The 25,150-nt window shown below is 44.1% G+C and overlaps 6 protein-coding genes across 9 annotated transcripts in view; 4 read left to right on the top strand and 2 right to left on the bottom strand.

Moving 5' to 3' along the window:
• Positions 1–6: 6 nt before the first annotated feature.
• Positions 7–4,255, top strand: f7 (coagulation factor VII). The gene is made up of 8 exons (XM_023396394.2): positions 7–129; positions 742–905; positions 1,198–1,222; positions 1,576–1,689; positions 2,040–2,186; positions 2,643–2,761; positions 3,009–3,129; positions 3,213–4,255. The coding sequence occupies exons 1-8, from the start codon at positions 60–62 to the stop codon at positions 3,803–3,805; spliced, it is 1,353 nt and encodes a 450-aa protein (XP_023252162.1). The 5' UTR covers positions 7–59; the 3' UTR covers positions 3,806–4,255.
• A 784-nt stretch (positions 4,256–5,039) lies between these two features.
• f7i (coagulation factor VIIi) lies at positions 5,040–8,645 on the top strand. Its single transcript, XM_023396393.2, has 8 exons — positions 5,040–5,198; positions 5,453–5,616; positions 6,251–6,275; positions 6,621–6,734; positions 6,851–6,988; positions 7,325–7,440; positions 7,596–7,716; positions 7,790–8,645. The coding sequence occupies exons 1-8, from the start codon at positions 5,138–5,140 to the stop codon at positions 8,443–8,445; spliced, it is 1,395 nt and encodes a 464-aa protein (XP_023252161.1). The 5' UTR covers positions 5,040–5,137; the 3' UTR covers positions 8,446–8,645.
• A 1,154-nt stretch (positions 8,646–9,799) lies between these two features.
• On the top strand, positions 9,800–14,281 carry f10 (coagulation factor X). The gene is made up of 9 exons (XM_023396392.2): positions 9,800–9,971; positions 10,654–10,814; positions 11,195–11,219; positions 11,384–11,497; positions 12,001–12,132; positions 12,254–12,507; positions 12,607–12,724; positions 12,846–13,033; positions 13,237–14,281. The coding sequence occupies exons 1-9, from the start codon at positions 9,917–9,919 to the stop codon at positions 13,654–13,656; spliced, it is 1,467 nt and encodes a 488-aa protein (XP_023252160.1). The 5' UTR covers positions 9,800–9,916; the 3' UTR covers positions 13,657–14,281.
• A 607-nt stretch (positions 14,282–14,888) lies between these two features.
• Positions 14,889–20,047, top strand: prozb (protein Z, vitamin K-dependent plasma glycoprotein b). The gene is made up of 9 exons (XM_023396396.2): positions 14,889–15,080; positions 15,223–15,329; positions 16,520–16,683; positions 16,764–16,788; positions 17,289–17,444; positions 17,688–17,819; positions 17,938–18,017; positions 18,214–18,352; positions 18,667–20,047. Exons 2-9 carry the CDS (start codon positions 15,236–15,238, stop codon positions 19,413–19,415), a joined length of 1,539 nt encoding a protein of 512 aa, XP_023252164.1. The 5' UTR covers positions 14,889–15,080; positions 15,223–15,235; the 3' UTR covers positions 19,416–20,047.
• pcid2 (PCI domain containing 2) lies at positions 19,790–23,639 on the bottom strand. Of its 4 annotated transcripts, none has more exons than XM_087171149.1 (16): positions 23,521–23,618; positions 23,366–23,421; positions 22,751–22,810; positions 22,569–22,658; positions 22,412–22,485; positions 22,204–22,269; positions 21,998–22,039; positions 21,835–21,889; positions 21,597–21,700; positions 21,400–21,475; positions 21,147–21,288; positions 20,947–21,047; positions 20,732–20,805; positions 20,530–20,655; positions 20,124–20,247; positions 19,790–20,012 (listed from the first exon to the last, which is right to left on the bottom strand). In XM_087171149.1, the coding sequence occupies exons 3-16, from the start codon at positions 22,784–22,786 to the stop codon at positions 19,923–19,925; spliced, it is 1,200 nt and encodes a 399-aa protein (XP_087027275.1). In that variant the 5' UTR covers positions 22,787–22,810; positions 23,366–23,421; positions 23,521–23,618; the 3' UTR covers positions 19,790–19,922. The 4 variants fall into 4 exon arrangements, with proteins under 4 accessions (XP_087027275.1, XP_087027274.1, XP_087027273.1 ...); XM_087171148.1 differs by having other exon boundaries at positions 22,751–22,807; XM_087171147.1 differs by lacking the exon at positions 23,366–23,421 and having other exon boundaries at positions 23,521–23,639.
• A 1,274-nt stretch (positions 23,640–24,913) lies between these two features.
• Positions 24,914–25,150, bottom strand: part of LOC111646896 (T-box transcription factor TBX19-like) — a 7,683-nt gene continuing 7,446 nt past the window's right edge. Inside the window, exon 8 of the mRNA XM_087171153.1 lies at positions 24,914–25,141. Coding sequence (XP_087027279.1) covers positions 24,976–25,141 — 166 coding nt within the window. The 3' untranslated portion in view covers positions 24,914–24,975. The remainder of the gene's footprint in view (positions 25,142–25,150) is intronic.

Genomic DNA, 25,150 nt, shown 5'->3' with positions numbered 1-25,150 from the left:
GGGTGGATCAGACTTTGGACCGTTGCGTCCACAAAGAAGCAGCACAGCACTCGGCTCTGATGAAGGCGATGTGGCTCAGAGTCTTCTTCACCCTGGTCTTCAGCCTCTGCGGCTGCCAGCCGGCGTCAGGTGAGGAAAGCTCCACATTATAAAAACATCCAGAGTCCTCCGCCATGTTAGCTGCTCTGTGAGGCTATGCTAACACCAGAATGCTAACATGTTCACAATATCAACACTGACGTTTAGCAGCTAATGGTTAGTAGCATTTTAGCAGAAGAACATCTGAGAGGAATGTCATTACTTTTGTTTTTGGGCACGAGCCAAATAAAAATGAATGTTGAGCTGATGATGATGATGATGATGTTATCACTGTTTAATGTTATTGATCCTCTGGGGACCATGAATGAGTGTTTGGATGTAATAACAACTTGGACATTTATGTGAATGTTGTGAATGAGTCAGAAAATGTTGGAAATGACGTCAACCACCGTATTACATGAAAGCAGCACAAGGATCAATGATTACAGTTCATCCTCAGGGGAGCATGAATGTCTGTTTCATCAGTTTGTCCAACGGTTGTGACGAGATTATACTTGAAAACACAAATGTTGACTTTGGCACTAGAGAGAATGTGATTAAGCTTCATCTTCTGGGACCGTGAATCTCTGTGAAACATTTTGTGCCAACCAGGAAAAAAATTCATACGCAGTCGTTCCTCTTTCCTCCCGCTCTGTTTGGTAGTCTTTCTGGATCCAGATCGAGCTCATGGCGTCCTGGTCCGGACTCGGAGGTATAACTCGGGCTGGTTCGAAGAGCTGCAGATGGGAGATCTGAAGAGGGAGTGTCTGGAGGAGAAATGTTCGTACGAGGAGGCCCGGGAGGTCTTTGAACACACCGAGACCACGGTCCGAATCCTGAGAAACACAAACTCTGACTAGATCAGATGGGATTTAAGAAAGATTATTGGAAGAGCTGAGATTATATGTAAAATGTAAAATACTGTTACCTTGATGAGATTGGATCTAACTACATTTAATTTGATTAAACTTGATTAAACTGCCATGATTATTAGATTACATAATTCTGGAGATGTAATACAATGCATTTGATGTTTCCTTTGTTTCCCTTTTCCTGAACAACCAGTGAATGTTTCTGTGAATGATCTGTGAATGATCTGTGGTATTTTTGTCTCCTCAGAACGAGTTCTGGACGACGTACAACGGTAAGAACTCACACACTTTAATCCCACTGTTCAAGAGTCCTGCTAGCTGCTAATCTGGGCTAGCTCCAGTCCTGACCGACCACAGTCCTGCAGGAACATCCTGGCCCTTGGATTGGTGCTGAACTGCTGCACGAGCCTCAGCTATGTAAAACAGTTTTCTGCAGGACTCACTGAGTTGACTTTTTAATCATTATTATTTATGTCAATACTTCCTGGCTGTATTTCACAATAATCATCAATAGTATCCTTAATCATCATTATCACAACTTGGACCTGGATAACCAGCAAAACTACATCAGCAACAACAGCTGTACTGTGTGACACTGAATAATCACAGTGTGTTTGTCTTGTAGTCCCAGACAGCTGTAAGTCCAGCCCCTGTCTGAACGGTGGCAGCTGCTCCACCCAGAGTTCGTCCTACACCTGCTTCTGTCTGCCACAGTTCAGCGGACTCAACTGTGAGCTTGGTGAGAAAAATTACACATGGTGTTCCTGAAGTTTATTACCCGCTCAGGAGGCTCAGTCTGGAGCCCAAAATCCATCTGATGGACCAAGAAAACACGTCCTCCTCCAGCTTTTTAAAATCCCAAACAGTGTTGGAGAATGTACTGCAAGTACAGCATTGTAAAAATACTTGTACTTCAGTAAAATTATAGAAACACTTTAATTTTTCTGAGATGGTTTGTGATCATATGTCTAATTTGAGCTGTCGAAGACACGCAGCTGTACTTGGATGATTTATTACCAGCTCAGACACTGTTCCGTAATTAATACGTCAAACATTCAAACAGTTTTAACATAAACATGTTGTTTTCAGAGTTCCTGGCCGTCCCCAACACCTGCCTGCTGGAGAACGGAGGCTGTGACCATTTCTGTGATGAAGACAAGGAAGCACAAAGAGTTAACTGCTCGTGTGCAGACGGCTACTTCCTGGATGCTGACGGGCAGAGCTGCGTAGCGATAGGTGGGTTTGCTTCATTCACGCGACAGATGCAAATACAAGCTTGCAGATGATTATTATCAATAATCTACACAAAAAGCCAATAACATACGTAATCACAGAACTTCATTTGAAGAGAAATATTAGATTTTATCTCTGTCAGAATTGGTGGATGCCTTTCCTTCTTCCCTCTACACTGACCCCTAAAAAGAAAGCTTTGGTTTGAAAACCTGGGACGAGTCATTTGCTGCTACAGGAACATAGACGAGTGTGTCGTCAGCATAGCAGTGATCATTTATATTGTGTATGTTAAAGCTCTGACCACGTGGCGAAACAAAACAACAGTGTAACAAGCAGTGATCCCTGTGGGACACCACAGTCACAAAAACAGACAAATCTGCGTCACATTCTGCTGCTTTGTTACAAAGTCAACGTTAAAAATATCTTTTTGTTTGTTTGTTTGTTTATTTGTTTGTTCAGGGTCGATAGCGTGTGGCATGGTGCCTGTCCTGCAGGCTAAAAACAAAGCCCACCAGCTGGACTCTCGAGCTCGAATCGTTGGAGGGACAGAGTGTCCCAAAGGTGAATGTCCCTGGCAGGTACGCTAAAGATAAGACTGCAGTTGACCCTACTGTACATCCTGTGTGTGGTTTCAGCACAGCTCTTTTTAACTCTTTGGTTGTCAGGATGTATCAGTCCTGAAATGTCTGTCTGAACTCTAAACTTTGAAACTGTGCCTGAACCAGACTCTAGTGGAAAAGCCACTCAAAGTCTTTTGTTTTGATGAAGGGTATTTACTTACTTTTATTGTTTGTGATTAGTTTTTGTTCCTGTTTGTTGTTGGAGGTTTTGCTGATGTACAAAGACAAAGGTTTCTGTGGAGGAGTGATTTATAAACCCACGTGGATCCTCACAGCGTCTCACTGTATGGAGAACACAGACATCCGGTTCCTGAAGGTGGTCGCAGGTACGAATCCCTCTGCTCACAGCAAGCTAACGGCATCAGGAGGCGGGAGTGAATCCGGTTTGACCCTGCTCTTTGTCTGTCAGGTGAACACAACACAGGTGTGAAGGAGGGCACGGAGCAGTTCATCCATGTGTCTGAGATCATCATGCACGAGAATTACGTGATGCAAACCGCCGACAACGACATCGCCCTCCTTCGCCTGGCGTCGCCCATCACCTACACACAGTACGCCGTCCCAGTGTGCCTGCCGACTCGCCGCCTGGCTGAGCTCGACCTCTGGGCCATCCATCTGCACACGGTGAGCGGCTGGGGGAGGAGGGGCGAGAATGGACCCACCTCGCACCTCCTGCGACGCCTGAAGGTGCCACGGATCCGGACGCAGCAGTGCATGGCAGAGAGCGGCGTGGTGCTCACCAAGAACATGTTCTGTGCCGGGTACATCGAGGGCCGGCAGGACTCGTGTAAAGGCGACAGCGGCGGGCCCTTGGTGACGCAGTACAAGAACACCACGTTCCTGCTGGGCATCGTCAGCTGGGGGAAGGGCTGCGCCCGACCGGGCAACTACGGCATCTACACCCGGGTGTCCAACTACCTGGAGTGGATTCATAACCGAACGGCGTCGACAGATCGTCCGAAAAACCTCACAGAGGCTCTGACTCACAACCTGACCACCTGAGGGCCGGTGTGGACCGGATCAATTGCCCAGGGGCCTCGTTGTTGGGCCCCTGTGGAGCGACCAGAGCTGACACCATAACAACGTTGATCATCGAATAATCGTTTAGTCATTTATCAGGAAAAAACTTGTTCCAGCTTCACAAACGTTAAGATGTGTTTGTCATGAACGACAGAACAAACCAGCGACCTCTGTGTTTCAGACTGTTGAATAAAAGAAAACATCTGCTCCAGCTGTTTACACTTCTGATTATTATCTGACGTTTTAACGACTGAGGATTAATTAATTTATCAAAAAGCTTTACTTCAGCATAATCTAACGATGTACACCAGCCAGTGAGCTTCAGTCTTTATGTTTAACAAGAATAAAAGTGTCAGTTACACTGATAATAATTTATAATCTGACTTCACTGTTTTGTAGGAATAAAACAAAATATTTCACACCTAAAAAAAAGTCTGTTTTTATCATATTTGTGTGAGTTCAGTCACAGGTCATGAACATGTGTGTGTGTGTGTGTGTGTGTGTGTGTGTGTGTGTGTGTGTGTGTGTGTGTGTGTGTGTGTGTGTGTGTCGTGGTTGTTTTTGCAGGTTTTGCAATCTGGTAAATTCCTGTGTGTGTATGATTTCATCATTCCAGTATGTTTGTACAGTGCAGAGAGAGAGGTGTTTACAGTTTCTCCCCCTGAGGAACCATTTATTAAAGGTTTATGAACTGTAATTAATAACTTTATTAATCACTAATTGATGCTTTATTGATCCAATCCGTTTTTAATAAGAACAACTCTTAGGTTGCCAGGTTGTGGGAAATCCACCTCCAGCACAACACTTTGTCTTTTTAGCTCAGCTGTAGAACATCTGGAATACAATCAGTTTATTAGCTGATTATTCACATTTAGAACTACAGACTGGAACCTTTAATTAATGATTTATTAACATTTATAATTGCAGGAGACTAATGGATTATCAACTGAGAGTAGAAACAATACAGGATTTAAACAGGACAAACTGATGCTAAAGAGTCTTTATCCAAACAACAGAATGACTTGCAGATCAACAGCCAATCAGAATGAGTTAATTACTGGTTAAACCATAATAAACCTGCAGTTATTTGACCCATTTGCTTTAAACATTTAAACACTTATCAGTAGAAACCACAGTGGAGCAGTGAGTGATCTCCTCAGGTTTGTTTACTGACCTGATTCGAAACGAGTCGTGTCTTTCTGGTGTTGGCTCTGAGGGTCGGAGGCTTAGTGGGCGTGGACTTCAGATGCTCCGCCTCCCCTAAAAAAACCCTCCTCCATCTTGTTTTGCTGGGTCACTTTGAAACAAGCCAACATGCTGCTGAGGAGCTGCTGCACCATCTGGACTCTGCTGCTGGGCTTCACTGCTGCTGCAGGTCTGATCCTCAACACTTAACCAACACTTAACCAACACTTAACCATGACTTAACCAACACTTAACCATGACTTAACCATGACTTAACCATCACTTAACCATCACTTAACCAACACTTAACCAACACTTACAAGAAAACCACACTGTGAATTATGGGCTGTATTATAGCATGTTTGTAACTTACATACATCACAGCTAACTGAATAAAGAGATGAGCATGGAGCTCCTGAGTCTGTCACACTTTCTTGTTTCCAGTGTTCGTGGAGAAGCGCGAGGCGAACGCGGTGCTGCAGAGATGGCGGAGAGCGAACAGCGGCTTCCTGGAGGAGTTAAAACAAGGGAACCTGGAGAGGGAGTGCATTGAGGAGATCTGCGACTACGAGGAGGCGCGAGAAGTCTTCGAAGACGAGGGCAAGACGGTCAGTCAGTCAGTCAGTCAGTCAGTCAGTCAGTCAGTCAGTCGAACACTGACGCCATCACTTGTTACTTGACAGGGGAAGTGTTTATGTGAAACAGAGTTAATGTTTGTGGCTCACGTCCTGTATGAATAACACAAATTAAAAGCCTCTTTTGTTCTTGAAAGTGTGTTAGCGTGACACAGATTGCAAAAGGTGTGTTAACATTAGCATTAGCATTAGCATTAGCAGGCATAATTTTGATGTTATTATTTTAGAGCAAATAACTTTGTTGGATCAGCGAAGCTGGAGATCGTTTCTCTGTCTGAGTTTTGTTTATTTCAACTTTGAAAAAGATTAATTTGAGAATGTGAAGTTTCTATTCGAGTCCATTGACCCAGATTATCAATGAACAATGAACAATGTCAGGATGAAGAAGGTCATGCTCTACAACATGTGTGATTATGATAATTAATGGACTTCGTCACACATTAACCTCTCGTTAGCATCCTCACTGGACACGACTTACTCACAGGTGAATTTACAGACATTGTGGGTCCAATAATATCAAAGCAACAAAATGCTTCTGTGATTATTATCACTGAGGATAAAATGAAAGATGAATACATGAATAAAACAGTTGATTTCTGTTGTGCAGAGGCAGTTCTGGCTGACGTATGAGCGTGAGTAACACACACACATCATCTGATTAACACAAGTTTCTCACTGATCACTGATCAGTTCAAAGTGTAAAAGTAATGACGACATGACTTTTCTTAAACAGTCCACCTGTGGTTAATATATTGATTTATTCTGATGAGTCACAAATTGATTGATCAGCATCTTTCTTTGCTTTTGAAACCCAGTGATCAGGTTTTATTGATCCTCTTTCTTCTGAGTGTTCTGTACCATGTGACCCTGGATCTGGTCCGTGTCCTCGGCCCTGTCAGTTATTTTGTTCTATATGAGATTTTATTTCAGAAACTATTAAAACTATAATTAACTAACTATACGGTCTGTTGTGGCAGGTCGTGACCCCTGTCTGGTCAACCCATGTCATAACAACGGGACATGTCTCTACGTGGGGACCAACTATGAATGTCAGTGCTCCGAGGGGTTTGAAGGACGATACTGTCAGACAGGTAAAACATCATCAATCAATCGATTATACAAAACTGAGTCATTAAATGATGTTTGTTGTGAAGTTGTCAAACTAAATGTATGTTAAATAATATGAACTGACCTTTGTTCTCCTCAGTGTTTGAAGACTCCCTGAAGTGTCTGTACCAGAACGGACACTGTCAGCACTTCTGTGACGGCTCGGGAGAACGACGCAGATGTTCCTGTGCTGACGGATACAAACTGGCAGAGGACGGACGACAGTGTGTCGCTCAGGGTACAAACACCTCGTAACTGCGTCTACAGATGTTTCCTGAACTCCTCGGTGCTTTGCTTCTGCACGTTACAGGATGAAAGATAAAAACAATATTAACGCAGGCTTCTTTAAAACCCTTAGTGCTTAACTGCCGTTATTTGTGTCAGAAATCGCACTCAATAATAAATCTGAACACAGACGTCAAACATATTCAAACTTCCATAAACGTGATTACAAACCAGAGAGCAGTGATGCACTGCAGACAGGAGCTGCTAAAATAAGTGGTAGCACACATGTTACTTGGTTCTTCCTGTGTAAAGCTTTACATCAGCTCATTTATCATCTGTTGTGTTACAGTGGAGTATCCGTGTGGTCAGCTGGCTCCACAGGAAACAGGCCTGAACCACAGTGTTGAGGGTCAGACCAGACTGGTGGGAGCCAACCACTGTCCCAGAGGACAATGTCCCTGGCAGGTAAACACCACTGGACCAAACACTACTGAACAGCAGCGCCCCCTGGAGGCTGCAGTGTTCATTACAACCATTTAAATCTAAACTGTTCATCCTCTGGGGAAGAAATCTTTCTTCTAATTATTGTCACTTTTTGTTTCATGTCATTGCGTCATCAGGTTCTGGTTCAGTTAAACGGGAAGAGCCACTGTGGAGGTGTTCTGATCCGTCCAGACTGGGTCATCACTGCTGCCCACTGTATCCATGGCAACAACCCCAAAAACCTCACTGTGGTGGCAGGTGACTAATTGGAGCCTGTATTGTGAGTTAAAGTTTGTGAGGTGTTGTTTCACGTTGTTTTTTCCGTCTCCAGGGGAACATAACCTGGACATAGAAGAAGGCACAGAACAGAAGATACCTGTTTCCATGGCGATTGCTCACGGAAATTACGTCCCGGCAACAGGTGACAGTGACGTCGCCTTGCTGTGGTTGAGCCGAGCCGTCACCCTGAACCGTGACATCATCCCCGTCTGCCTGCCCACCACAGACTTCTCAGAGCGCGAGCTGCTGCTGGTCCGCTACCACACCGTGTCCGGCTGGGGCAAGAGGACCTCAGGGGGCAACACTGAGACCTCCGCCGCCCCGCCCGGTGCTCCGGTGTCCCCCATCCTCCGCAAAATGTCTGTCCCCATCATTCAGAACTCCCAGTGCTCCCACAGAGCCCAGTTCAACTTCACCGACAACATGCTGTGTGCGGGATACCTGGAGGGTCGCCAAGAGAGTTGCCGTGGAGACGACGGTAGCCCACTGGTCACGCTGTACGGTTCCACCCACTTCCTGACAGGCGTGGTCGGCTGGGGGCGGGGCTGTTCACAGCCCGGGTATTATGGGGTGTACACCAAAATGGCCAACTTTGTGGACTGGGTGGAGACCATCACAAAAGACCCGCCCACCATGATGACAGCCAATGAGGAGCCAGTGGAGAGAAGCGCTCCGTCTCTGGACATGCTGGAACAGACACTCATTTAATCAAAGATGAGTTTTAGGAACCGACTACGACAGAAACTAGAGCAGTAAAAGTTAAACAGTTAAATTCTTTATTTTATCCTGATGGTAAAGTTTGTCTCCTTGTGTTTTTGTTTTGGCTGAAAACATTTAGAGATCAATATGTGCTGATAATGTATAATAATAATAATATAATGATGCTGAATTAAAGTGACTGATTCAGATCCTGGTGGTGATTTGTGATGAATGTCCACATTTTCACACATGACTCTTATTGTGAAAAACCAGAGCTTCAACAGGGACTACACGTTGTGAGGACTTCGAAATATAATATAAAAAAATATTTAAAAAATTCCGTTCAATAGTTAAATTTTAAAAAAGGAAATATAATCTACAAACTGAATTTGTACAAACAAACAAATTTCAACAAAAACAAAAGTTATTTGCAAAGATGGAATCTATGTGCGTGACTGGTACCAATCAAACTAATCAATTTAGACACACTTGACCTTAAACTTTATTTTGAAAATACAAACTCATCAGATGTTAGTTAATCATCTTTGACACTGAAAAAGGAGCCGATACTAAAATGAGCTCAGGGGTTCCTCCTCAGCGCTGCTTCTGGTGTGTGTGTGTGTGTGTGTGTGTGTGAAGCTGATCAGCGTAAATATTGATCAGTTTGGACTGTGGACGTCTCAGTCCTCTGAACACTGTGACTCACCATTTACTGTAAAACCCCCCCCCAGCCCCCACCCCTCCCTTCTTCTGCCAGAGGAAATCAGCCAACACATTCCTGCACCTTCCTCGTACCAGCATGTACACCATGATGATGATGATGATGAAGAAGAGTGTGTGTGAGATCTGCTGTATTTCAGTCTGAGTTGTGAGTCGACTGGTTGATGGACATAAACAGCTGGTGGAGCTCAGTCTCCATTCGCTGCCATTAAACCACAGAAGAAGAAGAAGAAGAAGGAGGAGAAGAAGAAGATGGAGATCTGATGTTTCTGTTTGTTGACGTGAAGAAGGCTCCAGGTGGGTGGAGCCTGAGTGAGAATCTAGCCAATGAAGACGATGATCAAGAAAATGTTTGTGAATAATATGAAGGCGTTAGCACCAGGGCCGGATGAACCCGGGGCCTCTGGGGGCCCGGCTGGCAGTCCAGCCCTTGTGACGTCATTTCTTGAAGCTATGATTGGGTGTTTCTTCCAGCAGTGCACCCTGGGACTTGTAGTTGACTTCATGGATACAGTGTTGCAGCTTTTTATCAGTGAAAGTCAGTGTTGTGGATAAACCCCGCCCACTCTGATGGGTGCAGTATAAACATGTCGACACCCCTTCCTCCCCCTCCTCTCTCTCTCCCTCCCTCCTTACAGGTCAATGCCCTCTCTACCGCCCGTCCTCTCTCTCTCCCTCTCTCCACATTCAGACTCCATTACTTCCACTCAGCACACTGAGGTCTCTCCAGCCGAACTCACCATCACCACCACCCGGGGCCATGTTTCACCGACTGTCCCTCGCGCTCCTGCTGCTCCACATGACCGCCGCTCACGGTACGTCCGCCATGATCCAGACTCAACCTTTATAGACAACCAGTGACAAGAACACGGAGTTAAAGCAGGGTGAAGAGGAGCTGAGTCAGTGTGTTGGGGGGTGGGGGGGTTGATTAGTGGCCGGCAGGTGACACTTGACCCCTGACCCCGACCCATTTTGTGTGTTTAGTATGTTGTGTGTGATGTCAACATGACAGCCGTCCTGCTAATGGAGACACGCGACATGATGACGTTGTTTCTCCCTTCACCCACTTGTGTTTAAGCTTTCTTGCATCTGATTGGACAAACAAACCACTTGCTGGGCTCTGATTGGTCTTTTCTTTCTGTTGTTAAAATGCTGCAAATAACCGTTATTTTCACTGTCAATAAGAATATTTTTTTCGCACTTAGTCGGATATAATGTAAAAAATCCATTAATTGATTAATTATCGCAGCTCCACAGATGGTTCTGCAGTTTCTCTAAAATCATCCGTCCACATTTTCAGAGGCAAGAAAAAGCTACAGCTTCCTAAAGTCTTGTAAATATTAATATAACATTTAAATAGAGATATTGTCTTTTTTATTCCACACAAAACCTGCTGCCTACAATACCCACAATGCAACTCAAGTGCAGTAGGGTTGGGGTATGCTGAGCTGACTGCTGAAACATTCATCTGACTTTATTCTTCTGCTCTGCCTCCAGTTTTCTTGGAGAACAAGGCGGCCAATCAGGTTCTGACCCGGCGGAGACGAGCCAACAGCTTCTTAGAGGAGGTTAAACAAGGCAACATGGAAAGGGAGTGTGTGGAGGAGCGCTGCGACCAGGAGGAGGCGCGAGAGATCTTCGAAGACACCGAGAAAACTGTATTAACCTGCAACGACACAACAAACACACCCATCATTACAAGTGTTAGAGACAGACAGATACAGAGAACTGGAACCTCATCTGTCGCCTTCTTTACCAGATGAAAAGAAATAGAAATAGAAATGTAAAAACAACAGATTGTGGTTTGAGGAACAGTTAGCATTGCAGCTATTTCTCAGTGTATGTTATTTACTGATGGCTAACTTGGCAGCAAACAAAATCGTAATCGTAAAAAAGTAAAATCTTTTGGTTTAGGTTTCAGATCTGCACCTGAACTCCACAAAGGACAAACATTAGCCCGTTAACCTTCCTTTACTGAGACTCATCAGGTTTTAAGTTGTTCTCCTCGATTTCATTCTCGCTCTCTTTTCTTTCTCAGACTGAATTCTGGAACATATACTACGGTAAGTTGTTCTACGAGTTTTTCTACGAACAGATGAGCCAATTTAAAAGAGGCGCTGTAACAGCGGCCAAACTGGAGAGTGCTGTAACACTTTTCACCACTAGATGTCAGAGTTTGTGCATGTGAGATTTTCTGCCGATTGAACCTCCTTTGTTTGTCCTGCAGATGGCGACGCGTGCGAGTCGATGCCCTGTGTTCATAGAGGACATTGCAAAGACGGGATCGGCGGCTACACCTGCTACTGTCAGACCGGGTACCAGGGCATCAACTGTGAGATTGGTAAAGAAACAGTCGCTTTGGACAGTTCAGATCCAGCAATGTCACTCAACACAGAGGCATGAGATTCTTCTGGGTAATGGAACAATCCTGTGAGTTGAGCGTAAGGTCTCCTGCTTCCAGTGTTCAAAACGTTGGTTTCTGTGACTTCATCCAGACGTCATGGAGAGGTGTTCAGGTGCTGTTGCCCAGCCTGGTTTTCCCAGGAAGTACTTCCTTATTAGATGATTTCTCTCAATTTACATCCAATGCCAACGCAGGAACTACTATGTTCTAAATGTCATGATGTAAAAAGCAAGCTCCTGCCACTGATGTTTGCCTTTGATTAACCATTAGCACAATCTTTCCCTTCCCTTACTGTGCTGGACCTGCCATGCCAAGTACTGTAGAGACCAAAAATATCATTCAGTATATTCCAGGGTTTTCCACAAGTGTCCAGTATTGATATTCTTGTCTGGAGACAGAGTTGTCCCCTGGTTTTGGCAGTGTTCTCTATGTCTTCGCAGTTATTCCTGAGCTCTGTGAGACCAAAAATGGCGGCTGTGATCATTTCTGCAAAGTGGTCTACGGAAAGGTTCAGTGCTCCTGTGCTGACGGATATTTCCTGGGATCAGATGATAAATCCTGCAAGTCCAACCGTAAGAGTCTCAGATCTCCATGGTCTTTGACTGGTCCCCAAAAACAGCCAAGATGGTTCTTTCAATTATCAGTCTTCAGTGTACAGACCCTGACATCTGAACCTCACATCAACTCTTGCAGAGACCTACAAGTGTGGTGCCATCCACTCCTCACCCACCCGGACTGTTTTCAGGTACGAGCGACAGAACACAACAGGGGTGAACACGACTGGTTTGAACATGACAGACCTCGAGACCAACACCAACAGCAGCGACATCGAAGAGAAATTTGTCCCTAAATACACCATTTTCGAGGAGACGATCCCCTCTGTAATGGCAGGAAACACCCGCATCGTCAACGGACAGGACTGTCCACCAGGAGATTGTCCATGGCAGGTACAGACATTACAAACACTACATTGTCTATTATTGTTTATACGTGGACACCTGGGAGTCCATCACAAACTGTTTTCTGCTCCCATCTGGTCTTCGTAGGCTCTCCTCCTGAACGAAGACGACACTGGGTTCTGCGGAGGAACCATCCTCAACGAATACATCATCCTGACCGCCGCCCACTGCTTGAACCAATCACGCTACATGTACATCAAGCTCGGTACGTGTGACTGACCAATTACCACCATCAGCGGTGTATATAGTCGGTGTGTTTTAAACAAAAAAAAAAAATCATGTATCACACTTCAAATGTTGGTAAAATATTTATAATTTCTGTTCAGGTGAGTTCGACACGTTGGTTGATCACGAGAATGAAGCGACCCACTTTGTGGAAACTATTGTCGCGCACAAAAACTACAGACCGGACACCTACCACAACGACATCGCTCTCATCAAATTAACCCGCCCCATCAAGTTCTCCAGGTTCATCCTGCCAGCCTGCTTACCTCAGCCAGAGTTTGCTGAAAAGGTGAAACTTTAAAACCAATTTAAACACGTTTACTGTAAACTAACTTTGAGAAACACTCTTTGATCCCACTCAAGTCTGTTCAATAGGAAGCTACAGCTAGCAGCCGGTTAGCGTAACTTAGCATAGACTAGAAACAGGGGGACAGGTAGTTGATGATTAATTAACACTTATTAACTCGTTCCATGTCTGAACTCCTCTTGCAGGTCCTGATGCGACAGCAAGACGGCCTGGTCAGTGGTTTTGGCCGTCTCGGTGAGGGTCGGCAGGCGTCCCCCATCTTACAACGCCTCACAGTTCCCTACGTGGATCGGCACACCTGCATCGAATCCACCCGACTGCGCATTTCCGCCCGCATGTTCTGCGCAGGATACAAACTAGAAGCCAAGGACGCTTGCCAAGGCGATAGCGGCGGGCCGCACGTCACCCGCTACAGTAACACCTATTTTGTCACTGGCATTGTGAGCTGGGGCGAAGGTTGCGCACGTAAAGGCAAATACGGCATCTACACCCAGGTGTCCAAGTTCATCCCCTGGATCCGGGAGGGCTTAGCAAGGCTGATGCCCAAAAACCACGGCAGCAGGGCGAAGAGGCACCACGGCCCCATCAAGAGGCTGTATCTGTAAGACGGCGATCTCTGGATCTCCTTGCTGAGATCAGCCACACTTTGTACCTCTCATGTATTCATCTATTTTACCTTTGAGACTGGAAACAGTCACAGTTCAGCCAAAGAAACTCAGAAAACATTTGATAATTTAACATTAACCCTGTTGTATTTAAGTTGTATTAATTGTTTTTTAACGACTTGGGGGCAGCCGAACAAAATGTTATAAATTTGAACATATTATCATGTTACTCCGACTTCCACATCCAGCAGACTCAGAATCATCAGTACTGAGCTGGGGAGTTCCTCTGGGTTCTGTTCCCGGCCCTTTACATTTCTTGTTAAAGCTGCAATAAATGATTGTTTTGTCCCGTCTGTAAACACAACAACTGACACTGAGTAGACGATCACTCATCTGGAGTCGAGTTTGAGTACAGCTGATGAAGAATAATGAAAAACACTTTGCTGATTAGTATTATTAAAAACGGGTCTGTGTGCGACTTGGAGCAGGAGGAACTGAAAATAAAAAACACTTTAAAGATTTGTGTTAAATCAATGTCTGTGTTCATGTATTTTTGTATCAGTTGCTGCCAGAAATGAGCTTTTGAGCTGAATTTGAAGCAAATAAAGAAACATCACAAGAATAATCTGATGCCTGGAGTTTTTATTTGAATTAAACTAAAATACTGACGGGACTTTAACAGGCACATTTCAATGTTTTCTGATATATTTCAGAGAAAACAATCGATCAATTGAGAAAACTATAGTTTCATGAATATAGTTATCATATTCATTATCATAGTCATTTACAGCCAAACTGGAAATAGCAGTTTGACTGAAGGAGGCTCCATCAACTCCAGATTGTGAGAAATGGTTTGAAAGCATCATAAGAAACTAGTAAGTGGACCTTGACTTATGATTCAATTGTCAAATTGTAATATTGGTATTTTTAGTATTGATAAGTGTGTCAGAAACTCGATTACTGCTCGGGAACATCATCTTTAAGAATGATTTCATCTCCTAACTCCACCAGCACCGTGTCCATATTTCTTTTTCTTCATGTTCTGATTATTTCCTGATCATGAAATATCCCAGTGTCATTTTAAATGATTAATCCCAGTGACGAAATCCTCCCCTTGTTTACCTCCAACAAACAAATGAACTGCTTGTTGAAGTTTCAGAGGTCGAAGCTGCTGCTTGTTTTGTGCGGGTTGAGGCCTGGAGAGAGAGAACAGAGTCCACTGCAGGAACACACTGTTTTTTAAAGTTTAACTCTTCATGGAAACACAACTGAAAGTCTGACTCCTGTAAAAAGACAAAAGATTTAAAAAATGTGTGTAACTGCAGCTGAAGTGAGCCTGCAATCAGTTTTATATTCCATCACATTTCCGTCGGAAATCCTTTTCCCCATTTTTCTGTTCTAATCAGAATATGGAAAACACACATGTATGTAGAAAAACAAATGTGGTTCTTTTGTTATATTTTTTTATCATATTTAATTTCTAAAATGATTGATCTTGTATAAGGAATCGGTTGTGACTCATCGGTGTGTATGCGTGTGTGTGTTTGTGCGGGTGTGTGTTTGCAGTTGAGTCAGTGTCATGGCGGTCAGCATCATGTCGGCTTGTTGTCGAGCGTCTGTTCTGTCTCTTCACCTCCTTGCCTGTTTCCTTCAGGTCTTCAGCCAAGGAGAAGGTAAGACCTCTGACCTCTGACCTCTGACCCCTGCTGTGTTTGCCGTTAGTGACAGCAGGTTTATAGTCAGTGCGGTCGACCGTCTTTCAGTTCTGTTTAACCTGCTTCACTCAATCCGACTGAAACACCAAAAGGTTTCATTACATTCTCAGTATCATCTAGTTTGTCACGTTTCCTCATTTGATTCATGAATCAGAAACAATCATTTTCTAATCAATAACTTATGACTTCATATGTCAAATATATGAATCAGTTTTATATAATGAGTGTTTGAATCGTGACTCAGTAAATCACTTAATGAGTCATAATTACAGAAGGTCAGAGTCAGTGTGGAGAACAGCTCATTAAGTGATTATTACTTTCTGTATAAATATAATCAAATATGTCAAATAACATAAATAATACAAACATAGCGTTTCACTATCATTACACATTATAACATAATCACAACCTCCTGTGTGAATTATGACTTGTTTTATTTATTTATTATTAAAGTAAAAATTATGTGGATATGGACAATTTATATTGTAAGTATTTTATAGATCATATTTCATAATTATTAATCATTATATCATATTTGTTCATTATATGTAGATATTTTATAGATGTGTTTATTTCATTATCATCAATCATCAAAGGAATCATTATGGCGTGTGCAATAATAAACTAATCTATTATGATTTATTATAAGTATGACTTTCTAAATCATAATTATGACCCAGGATGTTATAATTACAACTTATAGACAAATGTGTCAGAATTATGAATTATTATGTTAAAGTTAGAAGTACATTGCAATAAGGATGACTCAGTTTAATTAGGGTTAGTAATTATCATATAAGCGTAACTCAGTTTGTCATAGTTACAATTTACTGAATCATAATTATTTATTGAATGAAAATGAAAACAGTAAATGATGAATATGACATGAAATATCAAACTATAGTTGTGATAATAAACAGGATTAGATGCCGTAATAAAACTGTAATTAAATCAAATGATGAGACAGTTGAATATTTTGACTTATGACCCGTCATCATCATCATCATCATCATCATCATCATCATCATCATCATCATCATCACAGTACTGGAGCAGTGGGAGTGCACTGTGGGGATCTGTGGTGTTTCATGTAAATACAGTGTGTTGAGCTGTGCTCCGGTCCCAGCTTACCGTGGTGGTGTGGTCAGTGTTTCGCCAGGCTCCGCAGGCCCACGCCGTGTTCCTCAGGTCCAAACGGGCCAACATGTTCTTGGTGGAGGAGATCCTGCCGGGGAACCTGGAGAGGGAGTGTTACGAGGAGCTGTGCAGCTTCGAGGAGGCGCGGGAATGCTTCGAAGACTACGAGAAGACGGTCACTCACTAATTATGATCTTATCATGAAGATGAAAATTTGGTTCTGGTTCTGGTTGTAACTTGTGTTTGTTTCCACAGACGGCCTTCTGGACCGTTTACTACGGTGAGTTTTCTTCAGTGTCAATGTCTTTTATTAATCAGATTAAATCACAAAAACAGCAAAAATATATTTAAAATTGTCCAAACACCAAAAAAAGCAGTTTAATAATAAACAAATATAATAAAAATGTATAAATGTGTCTTTTTTATAGCTGTTTTATTTTCATTATTTTTCATTTCTTTTTTCATATTATTATTATTATTAGAAATATTTATTTATTTATTTATTTAATTTTATACATTATATATAAGAATAATACTGTTTTACATGTCACAATTATAGTTTAATGTGCAATAAATACAATAAGTAGAAATAGTAATCATGACTTAGTTTATCCTGATTTTGTAAATTATGACTCATCATAATCACAACAGCATTATTAAGTTCTAACATAATAATTAAATAATTGAATAATAAAATCATTATAATTAATTGTCATTATATAAAAAATATGAATTATGTATTTTATTTGATGTAATTGTTTATTTCCTGGTGTCCATCAGACGGGGACCAGTGCGAGTCCAACCCCTGCCTCAATGGAGGGAACTGCACTGACAAAGTGGGGGGGTTCCTGTGCTCCTGCCCCCCCCCCCACTTCGGACCAGCGTGTGAACTGAGTGTGAAGAAACGAGTAGTACGACCGTCCTTTGTGCCACCAGGTTGGTCCACACCCACAGCGACGCTAGCCCCGCCCACATGGAGGGGCGTGGTGCTCGTGGTGCGTTCAGGGGCTTACCTCTAAGAGTCATGGTGTACTGAGTCCTCTGATGTGCTTTTTGGAGATGAGTCATTAATAGATTTTTTAATTTGTCATATCCATGGCAACACATTTGTTTATGGCACATGTCCGAAACGTTCAGAACTGTCGGCGCGTCGCTTTAAGTGTGATGTCACTGTTGCAGAAATCGCAGAGTGTCCGACCGACGGTCCGACAGCTTGTCACCAGCTGTGCACCGCCTCCCACTACTCCTTCACCTGCTCCTGCATGCCGGGATTCAAACTACAGGCCGACAAACGGAGCTGTCTGCCTGAAGGTGTGACCCCCACACACACACACACACACACACACACACACACACACACACACACACCTTCAAAAACACCAAAATTACCATTTACCAAACCAGTACAAACTGGTCTTTGTGTCCTCAGTGGACTTTCCCTGTGGAAGACTTCCTGCCAAGTTCAACACAACTACGTCAATGTGTCGCCATGGACACTGTCCCTGGCAGGTAAGACCCTCTCAGCCAATCAAAGCTCACCCAGAATAGCTATCATCCAATCACAGTGACTAACAGCAGGTGTTTCAGTTAGACTGTAAAACCTGAAGCATTGGTCACAAACAGGTGAGTGTGTGTGTGTGTGTGTGTGTGTGTGTGTGTACCTTAACATTGAAGCTCCTGATGCGTGTTTGTTTTCCCTCTCCAGGTGTCCCTGCTGAACAGTAGGGGGGTGGAGATATGTGCTGGCGTGGTGCTGGGTCGACGCTCTGTCCTGACCGCCGCTCGCTGCCTCTTCCTGGACTCAGGGTCCGACCTCCAGCCCTCCAACTTGTATGTGGTCGCTGGTACGGACCTTCATTCACCAGATACTATGAACACAATCCACGGCCAAAAGTATGTGGACAATAAATGTGCCTAATGTGGAGAAGTCACATGAAGGAACAACTCAAGACATGTCACTAACTGTCCACATACTTTTGGCCGCACACTGCGTTTGAATGACACTCGTCTCGACTTTCTATCTGTTGGGTTTTTTTCTTAAATTATGAAATTTGATGCGATATTCACTGTGGACTTTTATTGTGACATTGGAAATCTCTTTTCACAATAAAAGCCCACTGAAGGATATTATTTTGACGTCTTCTCTCTTGTCTCCTAGGCAACGACAAGGTGGCGGTCCGTGTGCGGGCTCTGTATGTCCACGATCGTTTCCGTTCAGATCACCACCACGACAACCTCGCGCTCCTCGGGCTGTCCCGCCCCTTGACCTTCAGCCCCACCCTCATCCACCTCTGCCTGCCCAACAAGGACTTCAGCGAAAACATCCTGATGCATTCTGGGAGGACGGGCATCACGGGGAGACGGAGGAGCGGACGGAACCAGGACCTGGTCTACATGACGCTGGACGAGTGTCGCAGCCAGATGAACGTCTCGCATCCGCTCAGCAACAAAATGTTCTGCATGAGGACGCACAACAGACCTGTAGGGAATCAAAATGGAGCCCAGGAGAGACCCAGCGGTGTGGCGCGGAGGAGGCGGAGTGGACACAGCGGCCGGAATCAAACCCACAGTGACCAGAGCGGTCAGAGCGGCGCCCGGCGGACGCCCAACCAAGAAAATGAAAACAGCCACAGCTCAAACCAGAAGCCCTCAGTATCTGTCAGCGGCTTGAGGTCAGAGGTCGGCAGCAGGGGATGTGGCGATCTGTTGCTGGGGGCGCCCGTTGCCACAGTGGAGCAGGGCACGGCGTATCTGACCGGGTTGCTGATGTCATCATCCGCAGGCTGCGACGACGGCAGCTACGTGTTCACCAAACTTTCCCGCTACTTGAGCTGGATCAGACCGAGACTGGAGGTGGCCGAGGATCACATGACCCCCCAAGTCAACCAGTATCCTGAGACTCGCTAACGACCGGCCGTCCGCCGCCACCTTTTAAACTCTTAGTAGACCTTTAACTTTCTTCACTTTTATGAACGATTTCCTGTCTGCTCGTCAGACGCTCTGAGATTTAACGAGTTTGATTTCAGTCCTGGTTCTTGGTTCCTGCGCCGACATCCTGCATTTATTTAAAATGTCAAGAAATAAAACGATGAAGCTTTTGCTAAAGTCGAGTCATTTCCTGTGTGTGAAGTGTGTAAATGTAAATGAAGCTGCTGAATAAATGCATTAAAAACTCAGCGTGTGGCGCTGCAGGTGAAACGGTCCGAAGGCTCCAGGGAACGACTGAACCTGATAAATCAATAACTGATCAATGGTTCAATAATCCATCAGATACACAACTGTACAAACCAGCATCTGTTTTATTCGACATTTTTTACAGTACAAAATAAAAAAAGAGTGAATTGAATGGGAAAAGTTTCCGGGGAGGGGGGGCTGTGGAGCGGCACAGCCAGGGAGGATTGTGGGTAACGTAGTTTAGGAGACTGAGGAGAGAGGAGGGAATGGATTCTGTTTACTGACAACGAGCTTCTGGTGCTGATGGGAGATGTAACCTTTGATGTGACCCTGACAGGAAACAGAATAAACAGGTTTAAACACGACTGCTTCCTGTCTCTGACTCCACATCAGGTGTGTGTGTCTGTGTGTGTGTGTGTGTGTGTGTGTGTGTGTGCTCACCATGTAGATGAGGTTGGCCAGGATACACTGCACCTCGTCGATGTCGACGTCCTCCACCTGCATCATCCTCAGAGAGACCAGGAAGGCGTCCAGAGGCAGCTGGTGTGTCCTCAGCAGCAGGTACCTGCACACAGAGGTCAGCTGGAGGTCAGGGGTCAGAGACAGGGGTCGGTCCTTCAGGAACAGACCCAGGGCCAAAAACATGGCGCTCAAACTGGTGTCAGAAACATAGGGGCCAAAACTGGGCATCAAATCCTTCAGGTCACAACACAATGTCTTTACCATGAGGGCAGAATATGTGATGTCTAAAACACGGGGCCAAAGAACATGACGTAAACAAATAATAATTATATATAATGAATAAAGAAGGGAAGCGGTCGAGCGGCGGCGGCTCAGCCTCACTCACACTTTCTTGAAGAGGTTCCTGTAGGTGATGATCTTCAGCTTCTCCAGGATGAGGAAGATCCCGCAGCGGATGAAGAAGGTCTCGTGTTTGGACAGAGCTTCGTTCAGTAGCAGCAGGTTCCCCTCACTGACAAACACAGAAACAGGTCACCTGACTGCGTGATGTCACTTCCTGTGTTACTACTTCAAGAACCTCTGCTCACCTCACAGCTTTGGTGACGTCGGCGAACTGCATCAGGTCGTATTTCCTCAGCAGCTGATGAGTCGGCATGTGACCCTGGAACACCGGAAACAACCTGCCGTCATACTGGGAGTACTGGGACCTGAACCGGTGTCAACTCATTGTACCAGATATAACACAGACGTAAACTGGTGTAAACTGTGTGTGAACTCAGGTGTGAACAGGTGAGTCTCTAACCAGCAGCATCTTGACCGGCAGCAGGTAGATGAGAATCATCCTCTTGTTCTTCTGACTGGAGCGATGACAGTGGTCGAAGGCGTACGACAGGAACTCCTCCGCTACAGACACAAAACCACACTTCAATGCAGTAACAGTACTGCAGTAGTACTGCAGTAGTACTACAGTGTTACTACAGTGTTACTGGAGTGTAGTCTGACCTGGTTTGAAGTCGCTGTCGAACATGGCTTTGCGGCCCACGTAGTATTTGTAGGTGACTTTCTGAGCTGGGCTGTAGTCGTTCTTCAGGTTGGAGCTGTCGATGGCTCTGATCAGAGGCTTACACAGGTGCAGCTTATTGATCTGCAGCACACAAACAATAACCAATCAAGGATCAGTACAGTCAAAGTTGCCCTACAAGTGAACTTCAGAGTTCAACCACTAATGATGGACGGGTCCACAGTGAGCTCAGACCTTGAAGTAGATCTTGAAGAGCTGGTTGCTCAGAAACATCATCCCCCACTTCTTCGAGTCCTCGATCCCGGCACGACTGCACCAATGAAAACTGTTTCACTGCTCCATGTAGAACACATGATCCTCCGCCTAAAGCTGTGTCTGTATAGATGTACACAGTGTGTGTGTGTGTGTGTGTGTGTGTGTGTTGTACTGACTTGTCGCTGGCACACACTCTGAAGCAGCTCATCAGCTGCTCTGCTGCTTTCTCCAACATCTCACTAGGTTGACCTTTACCCTTTTTCTGCAGCTGCTGCTCCGCCTGAACACACACGCACACGCACACACACACACACACACACACACACACACACACACACACACACACACACACACACTCCAGTATAGATTATATTTTTCCCTGTTTGCTGAAAAGTCAGACAGAAAGTTTCTTACATTGTTGGCGAATATCCTGAGATCCAGAGTGACAGCGAACATCACCGACAGAGCCCTGAAAGCACAAACCAACTGTGATTAATAATGCTGCATTCACTGTCGCCGTGTTCGTCTCAGCTTCAGTTTTATCTTGTTATGTTTGACTCTTTGCGTCTGGACTCACCAGTTCTCCTCTTTGTGGGACTGGAAGGCCCTCAGGAAGGATGTGACAGGTCAAGGAGAAGGACTGATCAATTATTGGCTGCTGATTGGTTGATGGACAAAGATGATATCATGTGTGTTTTCTAGTGTGTGTTTGTGTGTGTGTGTGTGTATGTGTGTGTGTGTGTGTGTGTGTGTGTGTGTGTGTATGTGTATCATGAAGGATATTGAACAACGAGCGTCTGGAACTTGTAGGCTTCAACAAAGTCATGATTGGCCACTGCATAGGTACACCTGTAACACACACACACACACACACACACACACACACACTTCAACTTAATGTAATGGTACAGCCAGTAAACGTCATATTAAAGCAGCTGGGAGCTTCCAGAGCTCCTTGCTGCTGCACTGATGAGCTTCCTGTCCGTCCTACCTGAGGTGAGCTGCGACCATCTCATCGTACGGCGGCTCCAGAACCTGCTGACACTTGTCTTCTGGACTGGCAAGCTGAAACACACACACATACACACACAGGTGAGACCATATCCTAGCAACACTGGGTGCATGTACGTGAGTGGGAGGAGCCTCACCTGGAGCCGTGGGTTGGCGACATGAGGGTGTTTGAAGGAGAGCAGCTCAGCGCAGAACGAACCCTCGTGGTTGTCGATGGCCTCGTAAACCTGCAGAAGAACCACCAAGGAAGAATGAGCGCACTGACTCCACCTGTTACTCTACAACAGTCAGGTGAATAAGGTGAAAGGTCAGAGGTTACCTGCTGCAGGTACTGGTTGATAGTGATGTGAGCCATGACTTCCTGCTGATTCTGCAGCTGCTTACACCCGAAAACACAGAATCAGGTCAATTTAACATTAACTGATATTAACTGATGTCTCCAGAACAAAGGCTGTTAAACATATTTGTCAATCAATTGCTTATTGATTCATCGTTTCAGTCATTTTTCAAACAAAAATATTGAAATGAAAGTCAAAGATGCTCAGATTTCAGAGATTTGCTGCTTTTCAGTTTCACTATAAACTGAATATTTGAGGTTTGTTTGTTGTGGTCGAAAAAGTTGTTGTTCAGTCGTTCACACGTGTTTACTCTGGTATTATTCATTATTTTAACAGCGTAAGGAACTGTGTCTCTAAATCTCATTTCTCACATATTCTCATCCACAGTCCCTCAAAGTGAAGTCAGTCACTCAGCTTCAGCTGGGGATTATTCTCATTATCGATTCATCTAATTTAGAGAATGTCAGAAAACTGAATCAAACTTTCAATATTTAACATTAAATGTCCACTCACAGGTGTTGACTTTATCATGAGATAAAATAAACTGGATGAGAAAGAACCAGAACATTAAAAACACAAACCATCACTTTCCTTACATGCTTACTACTCGTTAGCCAGATCGATGCTACCTCGTTAGCACGAAATTCATCCGCTTCAGGGTGAAAACCGGTGAGAAGTCGCTTGTTTCAGACATCAACCAGAAAACAAACAGCCATATCGATATGAAATTTAAATATTCATTATTTCCTACCTGTAAAACGAAGGTTTAATCCAGAAAATATCCGTGCTCTCTCACTTCATTCAGCCATAAACCCGGACTGTTTTCAACCGCTGCACACCGGCTTCCGGTAGTGTTCTTCTTCTTCTTCTGATGTGGTTCTGTTGTTGCTTTTGGCTTCCGGTAGTCTTTCAGAATAAGAAATTACCTACTTCAAAATATAAGTCTCCCAGAATAGAGAGAAGATATATATTAAATATTTTTTGTATTACATCTAAAAATAGTTCAACAAACTACAAAGTTCAGTTTTATACTTTGGTTTTATAATGTATCTTTCCCCTTCTTTTCAAACTTTATTAACATCATGTACAGAAGCATTTACAACCATGCAGTATTAAACATACACTGGGAAATAAAATCCAGCAAATGAATATTAAAACAAACAAATTGTCCTTTAAACCTTTATTGACACAGAGCAGAATCACAGTCTCTCTCTCTGGCTCAGTCATGCTGTAAACTTCATGCAGCAACAAGCAACAAACGACAACAAAGACAAGAGTAGCTCATTATTTCCACAGGACCAGACCCAAGAACATGAAAGTGTGATTTTAATTAAATGCATTTTTTTTGTTTTGTTTTGTTTATGATTTTATTTCTGATTTTCAGAAACGATCTGAAGTAGAGAAACAACAACAAACCAGCAACATGCAGCAGCTGAAATAACCGACATAAATGACAGGAAATGTCTTTTTTTAAGTGTCAGCTGGTCCTGTCAATCAAATATCTATCAAACATCAGTCTCTTTACACAACACAGATGATGGACTCTACAGATACAGACATGTTTAAATAAAGACAGAATATTGACTGTTCCTGCAGCACAACCAGCTGCAGGTTAATAAACACCAGGGGGCGCCATAACACCAACAACATCAGTGTAGAGTGTGTTTAAGACTGAGCATCAGGACCGTTGCTTTTTTAATTCAGCAACTTCTGACAAGCTCATTTTAAACTGCTGAAATTAAATTATGAGATACATTTACATTCATGCATGTAATAGTTACAGTGTGTGCAATTAGCCGCTAATACTTATTGGTAGCAGCAGAAATTAGAAGCCACCAATAGATATTAGTGGCCATCAGCATGTGACAACCTCCTGTACTCCACCAGGTTTTAAAGTTAGCCACCAGTGGTAACCAGTATGTTCAAGATAGCCACAGATAGTTACTGGGAGCCACCAGTAGAACCTAACGGCCTCCAGTAGTTAAAAGTAGCCATTAAATAGTCACGAAAAGTTATAGTCAGTCATAGGTTCTTGTAGCCACCAGTATTAACTAGTAGCCACCAGCATTAACTAGTAGCCACCAGCATTAACTAGTAGCCGTAACAAGTAGTCAGTAGCAGTAATCACTAGTAGACAGTGGTCACCTGTAGTCGTCCAGTCAGTGAGAATTATCTGAGTTATCCCTTCGACCAATCACATTCCTCCTCAGAAAGAGTGGGTGGGGCCAGGCGGCCACCCGGCACCGCCTACTCGACCATGATTGGGAGGCTGCATGAGACTCTCGCTGCTGATTGGCCCGTGGAGAGCAGTGCATGGCGAGTGGGAAGGGCTAAGCTCACTGCATCCAACCGTCCACAGACAGGGATACTGACTGAACACA

Source organism: Seriola lalandi, unplaced genomic scaffold (genome assembly GCF_002814215.2).
Source record: "Seriola lalandi dorsalis isolate HSWRI2012SDOR001 ecotype SW California unplaced genomic scaffold, Sedor1 jcf7180002054977, whole genome shotgun sequence".
In the NCBI taxonomy this organism is placed as follows: Eukaryota; Metazoa; Chordata; class Actinopteri; order Carangiformes; family Carangidae; genus Seriola; species Seriola lalandi.
Note: the sequence above shows the minus strand (reverse complement) of the source record. Positions and strands in the feature narration are given on the sequence as shown.